Consider the following 12,193-nt stretch of genomic DNA (forward strand, 5'->3'; position numbering starts at 1 on the left):
AATTAACAGAAACATTACTCAACAATTATAATGATTGATTCATTGCTTTACAGGTTATTAATCAAAAGAGCCAAATAGTATGATGGATTATTGGGTTTGGACATCGGACAAAACAAGCAATCACAAGATGTCACCTTTTGGCGCTGACAAAATTTGACAGGTTAAATGACTGGCTTAGCATGAAAACATCTTAACATTATAACTGTGAATATATTAGCCTACTAATACTAGTATATGTGCAGCCTCCAAGAGCTGCTACTGCAGATTCTCTTGTTTCAAAAATGGAAGAAAATGTCAAGTGCTTTATTTACCCATTTTCATAGTGACCTGTTCCAGTAAGTTGAGATGAGGGAGGTAGATGTTGCTGGACTCGGGAGGAGAGAGACATATTTTTCCATCAACCACTCTCTGACTGAAAACACACAGCTGAAAGAAATGTAGACAGAGCAAATAAATGTATGTTCTGAGTTTTGCGTACTTTTTGAATACTGACTGGTGGTATGTATGCTGTATTTGGAAGTTGGTATGTATGTTTGTGTGTTTGTGTACCTGCTGTTTCAGTAGACTCTGTGTCAGTTTTAGAAGAGTGATGCACTGTACCCCTCTTAGGTCACTGAGGAGCAAAGCGGCCCGAGCCAGAGTCAAACTGGACGATGATGGCATGCATGTCTGTCCCGTGAGCAAGCTGATCGCGTCCTATTGAAAAGCATATGCAAAGAGCACAGAAAATCCCTGTCATTACTTGGAAATGTAACACATCCATTCATTTTAACAAATCAGCAAAGATGAGTGATGTTTAAAAAAGTGAAAATGTCCCCACTGCTATAAAATCACCATGGCAAGATCAGAATTAGGATCAGAATCAGAAACAGATTTATTACGAAGAAGGATTTTACACCAACAATGAATTTCTCTTGGTGAATGAGGTGCATACATTAAAGACAATCAACAATAAATAAAAGTGACGATAATATATCCAATATAAACAAACAGAGATAAAGTGTGGGATAATTGATAATTGATAAATAAACGCGGAGTTGCATGAAATCCTATGAGAACCAGGCTGTTTACAGAGGTCACTGTATATAGGGAGCATGAATGAAAAAGAAATGGCTTAGATTGATCAGAACATTCAAGGTTCAACTCCTGCCTAAAAGCTACATTTCCAGCTGAAGAATATGCAGAGCGGCACTCCATGAGCCCTCTGATAACATTCATTGTCTTCTCTGACTAAACACAATGAACTAACCTATGAAGGAATTCTTTTGAAATAAGGTCACAGGTCAGTATACTGAAAGTAGAGTTCATTCATTTTGGAGGTGATTTTGTGGTGAATTTTTCCACATTGCTGCAGTGAAATTTAACCAAATGTCTACCTGCAATAGAGAAAGGCATGAGAAAGAAGGTGCAAAGACAATGATGAAGTAACCTATGAAGAAATTGATTTGACATAAGGTCAAATGTCAGAATACCGTGAATGGAGTTTCCTGATTTTCGAGGCGATAGTAACGGGAGAACGTACGGCTAGTGGCGCAATGGATAACGCGTCTGACTACGGATCACAAGATTCTAGGTTCGACTCCTGGCTAGCTCGATGTACCCTTTGGTACCCTTTAGCGTGAAGCACTTGGTCCTCATGTCAATGCTGCCACTCTACATACTGTGCAACGAAGGACCTTTACAACTGAAAAACACCAAATAATACCAAATTGGCAATTCAACAACTAGTCGAAGACGTCCAAATCCATCGGTGACAGCCAGCAAGGAATCCTATTACTCCATAATTACCTTTGAAAAGCTACATTTCAAGCTGAAGAATATGCAGAGCGGCACTCAATGAGCCCTCTGATGACCTTCATTGTCTACTCTGACACATCAGTTAAGATATTCAAAATTCAAAACATACCATTTCACAGCAGGGACACAGTAAAACAAGAGGATGCTGGCAGAGAAAGAGGCCGTGATCGTATAGTGGTTAGTACTCTGCGTTGTGGCCGCAGCAACCCCGGTTCGAATCCGGGTCACGGCAGCACGTGCAAGAGAAACCTCCCTGGTGTCTTTGCCTGCGCTTTAAGGTAGACATTTTGTAACTTGACGGCTCTCCATAAATTTACTCTGCAAAACTGCATATTCTAATCGCTTGATAGAGTAAGGCATCAGGAAGAAGATGTAAACACAATCAACTAACCTATGAAGGAATTCTTTTGAAATAAGGTCACAGGTCAGTATACTGAAAGTAGAGTTCATTCATTTTGGAGGTGATTTTGTGGTGAATTTTTCCACATTGCTGCAGTGAAATGTAACCAAATGTCTACCTGCGATAGAGTAAGGCATGAGAAAGAAGGTGCAAAGACAATGATGAAGTAACCTATGAAGAAATTGATTTGACATAAGGTCAAATGTCAGAATACCGTGAATGGAGTTTCCTGATTTTCGAGGCGATAGTAACGGGTGAACGTAGGGCTAGTGGCGCAATGGATAACGCGTCTGACTACGGATCAGAAGATTCTAGGTTCGACTCCTGGCTAGCTCGACGCACCCTTTAGCGTGAAGCACTTGGTCCTTGTGTCAATGCTGCCACTCTACATACTGTGCAACGAAGGACCTTTACAACTGAAAAACACCAAATAATACCAAATTGGCAATTCAACAACTAGTAGAAGGCGTCCAAATCCATCGTTGACAGCCAGCAAGGAATCCTATTACTCCATAATTACCTTTGAAAAGCTACATTTCAAGCTGAAGAATATGCAGAGCGGCACTCAATGAGCCCTCTGATGACCTTCATTGTCTTCTCTGACACATCAGTTAAGATATTCAAAATTCAAAACATACCATTTCACAGCAGGGACACAGTAAAACAAGAGGATACTGGCGGAGAAAGAGGCCGTGATCGTATAGTGGTTAGTACTCTGCGTTGTGGCCGCAGCAACCCCGGTTCGAATCCGGGTCACGGCAGCACGTGCAAGAGAAACCTCCCTGGTGTCTTTGCCTGCACTTTAAGGTAGACATTTTGTAACTTGACGGCTCTCCATAAATTTACTCTGCAAAACTGCATATTCTAATCGCTTAATAGAGTAAGGCATCAGGAAGAAGATGTAAACACAATCAACTAACCTATGAAGGAATTCTTTTGAAATAAGGTCACAGGTCAGTATACTGAAAGTAGAGTTCATTCATTTTGGAGGTGATTTTGTGGTGAATTTTTCCACATTGCTGCAGTGAAATGTAACCAAATGTCTACCTGCGATAGAGTAAGGCATGAGAAAGAAGGTGCAAAGACAATGATGAAGTAACCTATGAAGAAATTGATTTGACATAAGGTCAAATGTCAGAATACCGTGAATGGAGTTTCCTGATTTTCGAGGCGATAGTAAGGGGTAAACGTAGGGCTAGTGGCGCAATGGATAAAGCGTCTGACTACGGATCAGAAGATTCTAGGTTCGACTCCTGGCTAGCTCGATGTACCCTTTGGTACCCTTTAGCGTGAAGCACTTGGTCCTCGTGTCAATGCTGCCACTCTACATACTGTGCAACGAAGGACCTTTACAACTGAAAAACACCAAATAATACCAAATTGGCAATTCAACAACTAGTCGAAGACGTCCAAATCCATCGGTGACAGCCAGCAAGGAATCCTATTACTCCATAATTACCTTTGAAAAGCTACATTTCAAGCTGAAGAATATGCAGAGCGGCACTCAATGAGCCCTCTGATGACCTTCATTGTCTACTCTGACACATCAGTTAAGATATTCAAAATTCAAAACATACCATTTCACAGCAGGGACACAGTAAAACAAGAGGATGCTGGCGGAGAAAGAGGCCGTGATCGTATAGTGGTTAGTACTCTGCGTTGTGGCCGCAGCAACCCCGGTTCGAATCCGGGTCACGGCAGCACGTGCAAGAGAAACCTCCCTGGTGTCTTTGCCTGCGCTTTAAGGTAGACATTTTGTAACTTGACGGCTCTCCATAAATTTACTCTGCAAAACTGCATATTCTAATCGCTTGATAGAGTAAGGCATCAGGAAGAAGATGTAAACACAATCAACTAACCTATGAAGGAATTCTTTTGAAATAAGGTCACAGGTCAGTATACTGAAAGTAGAGTTCATTCATTTTGGAGGTGATTTTGTGGTGAATTTTTCCACATTGCTGCAGTGAAATGTAACCAAATGTCTACCTGCAATAGAGTAAGGCATGAGAAAGAAGGTGCAAAGACAATGATGAAGTAACCTATGAAGAAATTGATTTGACATAAGGTCAAATGTCAGAATACCGTGAATGGAGTTTCCTGATTTTCGAGGCGATAGTAACAGGTGAACGTAGGGCTAGTGGCGCAATGGATAACGCGTCTGACTACGGATCAGAAGATTCTAGGTTCGACTCCTGGCTAGCTCGATGTACCCTTTGGTACCCTTTAGCGTGAAGCACTTGGTCCTCGTGTCAATGCTGCCACTCTACATACTGTGCAACGAAGGACCTTTACAACTGAAAAACACCAAATAATACCAAATTGGCAATTCAACAACTAGTAGAAGGTGTCCAAATCCATCGGTGACAGCCAGCAAGGAATCCTATTACTCCATAATTACCTTTGAAAAGCTACATTTCAAGCTGAAGAATATGCAGAGCGGCACTCAATGAGCCCTCTGATGACCTTCATTGTCTTCTCTGACACATCAGTTAAGATATTCAAAATTCAAAACATACCATTTCACAGCAGGGACACAGTAAAACAAGAGGATGCTGGCAGAGAAAAAGGGCCGTGATCGTATAGTGGTTAGTACTCTGCGTTGTGGCCGCAGCAAACCGGGTTCGAATCCGGGTCACGGCAGCACGTGCAAGAGAAACCTCCCTGGTGTCTTTGCCTGCACTTTAAGGTAGACATTTTGTAACTTGACGGCTCTCCATAAATTTACTCTGCAAAACTGCATATTCTAATCGCTTGATAGAGTAAGGCATCAGGAAGAAGATGTAAACACAATCAACTAACCTATGAAGGAATTCTTTTGAAATAAGGTCACAGGTCAGTATACTGAAAGTAGAGTTCATTCATTTTGGAGGTGATTTTGTGGTGAATTTTTCCACATTGCTGCAGTGAAATGTAACCAAATGTCTACCTGCGATAGAGTAAGGCATGAGAAAGAAGGTGCAAAGACAATGATGAAGTAACCTATGAAGAAATTGATTTGACATGAGGTCAAATGTCAGAATACCGTGAATGGAATTTCCTGATTTTCGAGGCGATAGTAACGGGAGAACGTAGGGCTAGTGGCGCAATGGATAAAGCGTCTGACTACGGATCAGAAGATTCTAGGTTCGACTCCTGGCTAGCTCGACGTACCCTTTAGCGTGAAGCACTTGGTCCTTGTGTCAATGCTGCCACTCTACATACTGTGCAACGAAGGACCTTTACAACTGAAAAACACCAAATAATACCAAATTGGCAATTCAACAACTAGTAGAAGGCGTCCAAATCCATCGGTGACAGCCAGCAAGGAATCCTATTACTCCATAATTACCTTTGAAAAGCTACATTTCAAGCTGAAGAATATGCAGAGCGGCACTCAATGAGCCCTCTGATGACCTTCATTGTCTTCTCTGACACATCAGTTAAGATATTCAAAATTCAAAACATACCATTTCACAGCAGGGACACAGTAAAACAAGAGGATGCTGGCAGAGAAAGAGGCCGTGATCGTATAGTGGTTAGTACTCTGCGTTGTGGCCGCAGCAACCCCGGTTCGAATCCGGGTCACGGCAGCACGTGCAAGAGAAACCTCCCTGGTGTCTTTGCCTGCGCTTTAAGGTGGACATTTTGTAACTTGACGGCTCTCCATAAATTTACTCTGCAAAACTGCATATTGTAATCGCTTGATAGAGTAAGGCATCAGGAAGAAGATGTAAACACAATCAACTAACCTATGAAGGAATTCTTTTGAAATAAGGTCACAGGTCAGTATACTGAAAGTAGAGTTCATTCATTTTGGAGGTGATTTTGTGGTGAATTTTTCCACATTGCTGCAGTGAAATGTAACCAAATGTCTACCTGCAATAGAGTAAGGCATGAGAAAGAAGGTGCAAAGACAATGATGAAGTAACCTATGAAGAAATTGATTTGACATAAGGTCAAATGTCAGAATACCGTGAATGGAGTTTCCTGATTTTCGAGGCGATAGTATCGGGTGAAGGTAGGGCTAGTGGGGCAATGGATAACGCGTCTGACTACGGATCAGAAGATTCTAGGTTCGACTCCTGGCTAGCTCGATGTACCCTTTGGTACCCTTTAGCGTGAAGCACTTGGTCCTCGTGTCAATGCTGCCACTCTACATACTGTGCAACGAAGGACCTTTACAACTGAAAAACACCAAATAATACCAAATTGGCAATTCAACAACTAGTAGAAGGCGTCCAAATCCATCGGTGACAGCCAGCAAGGAATCCTATTACTCCATAATTACCTTTGAAAAGCTACATTTCAAGCTGAAGAATATGCAGAGCGGCACTCAATGAGCCCTCTGATGACCTTCATTGTCTACTCTGACACATCAGTTAAGATATTCAAAATTCAAAACATACCATTTCACAGCAGGGATACAGTAAAACAAGAGGATGCTGACAGAGAAAGAGGCCGTGATCGTATAGTGGTTAGTACTCTGCGTTGTGGCCGCAGCAACCCCGGTTCGAATCCGGGTCACGGCAGCACGTGCAAGAGAAACCTCCCTGGTGTCTTTGCCTGCGCTTTAAGGTGGACATTTTGTAACTTGACGGCTCTCCATAAATTTACTCTGCAAAACTGCATATTGTAATCGCTTGATAGAGTAAGGCATCAGGAAGAAGATGTAAACACAATCAACTAACCTATGAAGGAATTCTTTTGAAATAAGGTCACAGGTCAGTATACTGAAAGTAGAGTTCATTCATTTTGGAGGTGATTTTGTGGTGAATTTTTCCACATTGCTGCAGTGAAATGTAACCAAATGTCTACCTGCAATAGAGTAAGGCATGAGAAAGAAGGTGCAAAGACAATGATGAAGTAACCTATGAAGAAATTGATTTGACATAAGGTCAAATGTCAGAATACCGTGAATGGAGTTTCCTGATTTTCGAGGCGATAGTAACGGGTGAACGTAGGGCTAGTGGGGCAATGGATAACGCGTCTGACTACGGATCAGAAGATTCTAGGTTCGACTCCTGGCTAGCTCGATGTACCCTTTGGTACCCTTTAGCGTGAAGCACTTGGTCCTCATGTCAATGCTGCCACTCTACATACTGTGCAACGAAGGACCTTTACAACTGAAAAACACCAAATAATACCAAATTGGCAATTCAACAACTAGTAGAAGGCGTCCAAATCCATCGTTGACAGCCAGCAAGGAATCCTATTACTCCATAATTACCTTTGAAAAGCTACATTTCAAGCTGAAGAATATGCAGAGCGGCACTCAATGAGCCCTCTGATGACCTTCATTGTCTTCTCTGACACATCAGTTAAGATATTCAAAATTCAAAACATACCATTTCACAGCAGGGACACAGTAAAACAAGAGGATGCTGGCAGAGAAAGAGGCCGTGATCGTATAGTGGTTAGTACTCTGCGTTGTGGCCGCAGCAACCCCGGTTCTAATCCGGGTCACGGTAGCACGTGCAAGAGTGTGATAGAAATTTTGTACTTCAATGAGAGATGTAAACTGAAGTCCTACATAGGAATGTTCAATGTAACTGTTTAAAATGACCTGTAACCTGTGATCTTGTTTTAGGACATTTTATTACCTATGTCTGGTATTGAGTGACCACTGAAGCTTAACTCTTCCTTATCACTTCCTTCTCTGTGGAGTATTCCTTTAAGTGCAGGTCATAAATTAGGAACTAATTGAGTGAAAACACACCCACAAAGAGGGATATATACCATGCTTTTCTCTTCAGATATTGAGTCTTCACTTTGTAACAGACCTGCGTGTTGCTCTGTGAATGCTCCTCTTGTACAAGATTAAAACTTTGTTTGAATCTTGAGCTGACTCCGATCTCCTTCCTCCAGTTCTAAATTAACGCAGAATTATTTTAACAAAACATTTGGCGCCTGAACAGGGACCCCAATATCTGTCGCTCTCTCCACATCAGCGGACCTGAAGACCTTGCAAGGCGGAGGTAAAAACTCCTGAAAAGTCCTCCACCGCGGGGCTCTTAAAGCTTCGTTTGGCCAGGGAGGCCAGGTCGCCTGGAGAGAGGGACAGTGACGGGTCTAACCAAAGAGGGGAGACGGACCAGCCAGGCAAACATTGAGTGAGGGACTCAAATCATCAAAAGGGTAAGAAATAACCATTACTAATAAGTAAAGCAAGTCAGGGACTTGGGAGATCAGGGATCTCTTAGAATAGGTCAGGGACCTAAAGGAAATAAAGAAAAAAGCAAGTCAGGGACTTGGGGGAGCAGGTCTCTCTTAGATTTAGGGCAGGAACCCTAAAATATCTGTCTTTGGAAGGACAAGGCTTAAACTAATCCCTCAGGGCTGAGAAACCAAAAGGACGTCGGGTCAGGGACCCATAGGAAAGAGTCAGGGACTCATAAGGAAAAGAAATGGAAAAACCGGTAAAATAAAATAAAATGTAAAAAAAAAAGAAAAAGAAGAGTGCTCAAATAGAAATACGAATAAAATTGAGATAAATAAAAAGAAAGGATCAAAATGGGAAATTGTAGTAGTTGTTATAAATGTTGTTGTGAACCTGACGAGGTTCAATATAAAGGAGATGTAAAATAGATCGATCGATAGATAGATAGATAGACAGATTGTTAGACCGATTGATAGATAACTGTATAGATCCCGAGGGGAAATTAGGTAATCGTAGCAGCGGTACAGTATAATAAGAATATAAAAATAAAAAACAAGAGTTAAGGGCAAATATTGATATAAAAAAAAACAGTACAATACACATTTGAAAATATTATACATTAAGCTGCTCTTAAACTTGTCTAGAGTTTTGTGGAGGCACAGGATTATGTAAAAAAGAAGTAGGGGTTTGGAGGAAAGTTGCAGGCAGAAGAATGCAAAGAATTGGTAGAAAAGAGAGAGGCAAAGTCAAAGGGAAGTAAGATGAGAAAGAAAAAAGAAGGTTATATACAGGCAAAGGCATGGTTGGATTAGGCAGAAGCAAGAAAGAGAGGAATGCAGAAGCAGAAAGAAAAGGAAGTGAGACAACGTAAAGTAGAAATTGAGAAGAGAGGTTGAAGAAAGGAAAAGACAGGAAGAAAAAGAGAAAAAGGAAAAAGATTCAGGAAGTAATAAACTTTATCCTGTTTTGTACTCCAACCGAGATAAACAGGAGAATGATGATTATGTGCCTCTGGGTCCCTATCCTGATCCTCCACGTACGTCGACCCTCAACTACTGCAGCCTCCTGAACAGGCCTCTGCTCCGCTCCACACCCTCACCCTCCTTCTCTCTCTGCACCTACTCTCTCCACTCCTGTACCGACAGAAAGAGCCATAGGAAGTCCAAAAAAAAACAAGGACTGGTAAGTGGTATGAATTTTTTTAAACCTTCTGTCATGCCTATAATCTCTCTGCCAAAGAAGTCAGTGAATTTTAATATAGAAGAAGAAGAAATGTATCCGCTGATAGAAATGCTGGAGGTAGAAAGTATATTAGGGTGCATTGTAAAGCAAAATTGGTGTTTGATTAAGGTAACATGGGACCCATTCCACAACAATGTCACCATGCTACATGGGGACGCTCAATGGACTGTCCAAGTTGATGTTTTGATTCAAAGAATAATAATTCATTTTCAGGGAAGAGCAGATTATTGCAAAATAGCACAGTGTGTAAAGAATGCAGATGAAAGTGTATTGATTTACCTAGAGAGACTGATGAAAGTGTAGCAAACAGCGGTATGCAACAGGATAATGCTGACAATGGTCAGTACAATATGCAGCTAAAAAAAAAATGCATTCCTGAATGGATTGAAGCCAGAGATCTCACAGTTTGTAAGGAAGCACCCGGTTGGTGTTGGAACAGCTGGTATACAAGCTACGACCGACCATGCAGTACATGCAGAGAATGTACTGAAAGAAAAGAAGGCCAAGAAAGGTGGAACAAAAGGCAAGTGAAGTATTTGTCATGGATGATGATGATGATGATGAAAATTATGCTAATGCATTTACTGATGTGTATTTCCGAGGCAATGTCAACTGTGGAGGCTGGAGAGGGAGAAGCAGAGGAGGAGGATGGGGAGAGTTGGAGAAGATGAGAGCTGCTACAATTGTGGCAAATTTGGACATTGGGCTTGAGAATGTAGAGCTCCAAAGGGCAGAGGTCAAGGAGGCTGGCAGGAAAGAGGAGGAGGAGGGAGACCCAGACGAGTTGATGATTCATCGGCATGACTATCCAATAAATCAGGTCATGCACTGACACACACAGACACACACCAAGACACAGAAGATGAGGAAGAAGAAGTATGTTTGCTAGATAGCGCTCAAGTATTATTAAGTAAGCACCAAAACCTACTACCAAAAGATAAATGATGTCTTTCTTTGGCATAACTAATTTTTGCAGAGAGTGGATTGCTAAATATGCTGAAAAAAGCACAACTGCTCCAAACTGCTATATATGATCAACCTGTGGTGGCTCATGATAAAATAACATGGACTCAAGAAACAGATGATGCCTTTGTGACTTGACTCAAAATAGTTCTAGTGAGCTCTTCAGTATTAGCTTTCCCTGATTACACAAAGCCGTTTGTTCAGACATGCGATGCAAGAAATGGTTTTATGACTAGTGTTCTAACACAACCATTTGGTGGAAAACAGAGACCTATTGCATATTATTCATCTAAAATAGATAACATCACAAAAGCTATGCCACCTTGTTTGCAGGCAGTACAGGCAGCTGCACTCAGTGTGCAGAGTTCTGCTTCTATAGCGTTATTTCATCCATTGACACTTATGTTTTCACATGCTTGTTCTTCAAATGCAAAACAAGATAGTTTTTATTGTCACAGCCACATCTCACTATGGAGAGATGCACTACATTAAACCCATCATCTCTGTTGCCAAATGAAACAGATGGAATAGCACATGATTGTGTAGGAGACACTAGTGTTGAAGTACTACCAAGACCAGATCTCACCGATGTACCACTTAATACTGCTGATATTGTGATGTTTGTAGATGGCTCATGTAAGAAGAATCCGGATGGAACAAATGTCATTGGATATGTCGTAGTAACATCCAACAAAGTTTCCAAGTCAAGTTCCTTATCGTCACATTTCTCTGCATAAACAGCAGAACTTGTTGCACTTATGGAGGTGTGCAAAATAGGAAAGAATAAAGATCTCATTTTGCAGCTATTGGATGCCATTCAACTGCCGAGAAAAGTTGCAATATGCAAGTGTGCTGCACACACTTCAAGGAAAGATTTCTATTTCAATAGGGAATCAAAAAAGCAGACGGAGAAGCAAAACGAGCGGCTGATTCTTTGGAAAAAGTAGATGATATTTATACCACCGAGGTTATGCCTACACATATAGATCATGATATTTTAAGGGACATGCAAAATAGCTCACCTGAGACTGAGAAAAACATGTGGCGAACTAAAGGAGCCACAAAGACAGAAGCAGGAATTTGGAAGAGCTTAGGCGATAAACCTCTATTACCAAAGAGTTTATTTAGATTTGCTGCAGTATTGAGTCATGGGAATATCCATGTCTCAACAGGAGGGATGGTATCCACAATAAGAGAACATATTTACTACATATGGATTTCAAAACTACTAAAAAAAAAATTTTTGTGCTTCATGATTGATATGTTCTACACATAATGCTCAAGGTAGACCACGTCCAAAACCAGGTAAATTCCCAGAAGCAGCTTACCCATTTGAAATATTATATGGAAGGCCATTCACGGTACTGCTAATAGATATGAAGGGAGATGATACTAGATTGACTGAAACAATTGTAAACTATAATGTCAAAATGGTGAAGAACAAGAGTGCTACGTCTACAGTATCTCCTCCAATAGGTCCAGCACCAACAGGAGGGCCAATAAACCCAGGAGATTGGGTGTTCATCAAAGTCCTGAGACAAAAGAATTGGTCAGCCCCATGCTGGGAAGGGCCCTAGCAATTACTGCTGTCTACACCTACAGCAGTCTGCATAGCTGAAAGACAGACGTGGATCCATCTCACGCACTGCAAAAGA

General features: G+C 41.3%; 1 protein-coding gene and 13 non-coding genes across 17 annotated transcripts in view; 13 read left to right on the top strand and 1 right to left on the bottom strand.

Annotated features, from left to right (window-relative positions):
* The window catches only part of cfap54 (cilia and flagella associated 54), a 74,610-nt gene that overhangs the window by 471 nt on the left and 61,946 nt on the right, over positions 1–12,193 (bottom strand). For all 4 annotated transcript variants that reach the window (XM_030438171.1, XM_030438170.1, XM_030438169.1 and 1 more), the window contains 2 exons: positions 550–696; positions 312–426 (listed from right to left, as the gene is read on the bottom strand). In XM_030438171.1, the coding sequence (XP_030294031.1) occupies positions 312–426; positions 550–696 (262 nt within the window). The remainder of the gene's footprint in view (positions 1–311; positions 427–549; positions 697–12,193) is intronic.
* Positions 1,958–2,029, top strand: trnah-gug (transfer RNA histidin (anticodon GUG)). Its single transcript has one exon. It is a non-coding gene; the product is annotated as a tRNA-His (tRNA).
* trnar-acg (transfer RNA arginine (anticodon ACG)) lies at positions 2,461–2,533 on the top strand. The gene has a single exon. It is a non-coding gene; the product is annotated as a tRNA-Arg (tRNA).
* Positions 2,887–2,958, top strand: trnah-gug (transfer RNA histidin (anticodon GUG)). Its single transcript has one exon. It is a non-coding gene; the product is annotated as a tRNA-His (tRNA).
* On the top strand, positions 3,390–3,462 carry trnar-acg (transfer RNA arginine (anticodon ACG)). Its single transcript has one exon. It is a non-coding gene; the product is annotated as a tRNA-Arg (tRNA).
* Positions 3,826–3,897, top strand: trnah-gug (transfer RNA histidin (anticodon GUG)). Its single transcript has one exon. It is a non-coding gene; the product is annotated as a tRNA-His (tRNA).
* Positions 4,329–4,401, top strand: trnar-acg (transfer RNA arginine (anticodon ACG)). Its single transcript has one exon. It is a non-coding gene; the product is annotated as a tRNA-Arg (tRNA).
* On the top strand, positions 4,766–4,837 carry trnah-gug (transfer RNA histidin (anticodon GUG)). Its single transcript has one exon. It is a non-coding gene; the product is annotated as a tRNA-His (tRNA).
* trnar-acg (transfer RNA arginine (anticodon ACG)) lies at positions 5,269–5,341 on the top strand. The gene has a single exon. It is a non-coding gene; the product is annotated as a tRNA-Arg (tRNA).
* On the top strand, positions 5,695–5,766 carry trnah-gug (transfer RNA histidin (anticodon GUG)). The gene has a single exon. It is a non-coding gene; the product is annotated as a tRNA-His (tRNA).
* On the top strand, positions 6,198–6,270 carry trnar-acg (transfer RNA arginine (anticodon ACG)). The gene has a single exon. It is a non-coding gene; the product is annotated as a tRNA-Arg (tRNA).
* trnah-gug (transfer RNA histidin (anticodon GUG)) lies at positions 6,634–6,705 on the top strand. The gene has a single exon. It is a non-coding gene; the product is annotated as a tRNA-His (tRNA).
* Positions 7,137–7,209, top strand: trnar-acg (transfer RNA arginine (anticodon ACG)). The gene has a single exon. It is a non-coding gene; the product is annotated as a tRNA-Arg (tRNA).
* trnah-gug (transfer RNA histidin (anticodon GUG)) lies at positions 7,573–7,644 on the top strand. Its single transcript has one exon. It is a non-coding gene; the product is annotated as a tRNA-His (tRNA).

This window comes from Sparus aurata, chromosome 13, assembly GCF_900880675.1.
Source record: "Sparus aurata chromosome 13, fSpaAur1.1, whole genome shotgun sequence".
Classification (NCBI taxonomy): domain Eukaryota; kingdom Metazoa; phylum Chordata; class Actinopteri; order Spariformes; family Sparidae; genus Sparus; species Sparus aurata.